The following is a 1,020-nucleotide window of genomic DNA, read 5'->3' on the forward strand; positions in this document are numbered from 1 at the left end:
TCGGGGGGTAGGGACCCCAAGGTGAGGTGGGGTTTGGGGGTTCGGCAGATTGCGGATCGGGGGGGTGAGATGGGGGCAGACGGGCAGGTTGGGGATCCCGGGTTTTTCCCTTGCCTGCGCTGACCTGCCCGTGCCCCCAGGAGACCAGGCCGAGACCAACGGGCTCCTCCAGCTGAAGACGTACAAGTCTCACCAGTGGTTCGGGGCGTCCGTGAGCAGTTGGGGCGACAACATTGTGGTGGGTGCCCCGGGCGCCTAGTCTCAGAGCCCCCATCCCTCCCCCCCAGGCCCAGGTGCCCACGCCTCCCCCACCAGCTTCCCCCATCATGTGGCTTGAGTCAGCACCAACCTTCCCGGCTGAGCCCTCAGATGGGGAAACCGAGGCACAGAGTGCATCCTGGCAACCGCCTGGCGACTGGCCGCCTTGGGGAGCTATGCAGGGTCGGGCTGGACAGGAGACACCTGGGGGTGTCCCGGAGGGCAGGGAGAGACCCCGTCCCAGACAGACAGCAGAGGAGGCGCTGAGATGAGGTGCTCAGCTGGGGCCTTGGCTGGTGCTCTCAGTCATTGTGTCCTGTTAACCTGCTGCCGTGCTCTGCCCCAGAAGCAGATGCATTTCAGTGTCTCGCCCGCTTGGAGACAAGCTGGAGATACTGGCTGTGGTGGATTGTTGTGGGGCGGCAGGGGGAGCCCAGCCCAGTGACGGGAGGTTCCAGGCAGCGCTGTGGGGAGCTGGGCCTGGCCGGGCGAGGGGCAGGGGGGCTGGACCCCGGCGGCAGCGGGTGGCGCTGAGTGTCCGGTCACCCTGCCAGGCCTGCGCCCCCCTGCAGCACTGGAACGTCTTCGAGGACAAGGCCCAGGCCACCCAGACCCCCGTGGGGACCTGCTTCGTGGCCACCGAGGGCCTGAGCCGCTTCGCCGAATACTCGCCCTGCCGCTGCCAGCACATGGAGGCCGTGTACCAGAAGAGGGGACACTGTGAGCAACGCCCCCCCCAACGGCCATGCCGGCCCCCCAACG

General features: G+C 67.7%; 1 protein-coding gene across 1 annotated transcript in view; it reads left to right on the forward strand.

Annotated features, from left to right (window-relative positions):
- Window positions 1–1,020, forward strand: part of ITGA2B (integrin subunit alpha 2b) — a 42,363-nt gene that overhangs the window by 6,137 nt on the left and 35,206 nt on the right. The window contains 2 exon segments of the mRNA XM_075059821.1: window positions 141–238; window positions 813–978. Coding sequence (XP_074915922.1) covers window positions 141–238; window positions 813–978 — 264 coding nt within the window.

Source organism: Chelonoidis abingdonii, chromosome 21 (assembly GCF_003597395.2).
Source record: "Chelonoidis abingdonii isolate Lonesome George chromosome 21, CheloAbing_2.0, whole genome shotgun sequence".
In the NCBI taxonomy this organism is placed as follows: domain Eukaryota; kingdom Metazoa; phylum Chordata; order Testudines; family Testudinidae; genus Chelonoidis; species Chelonoidis abingdonii.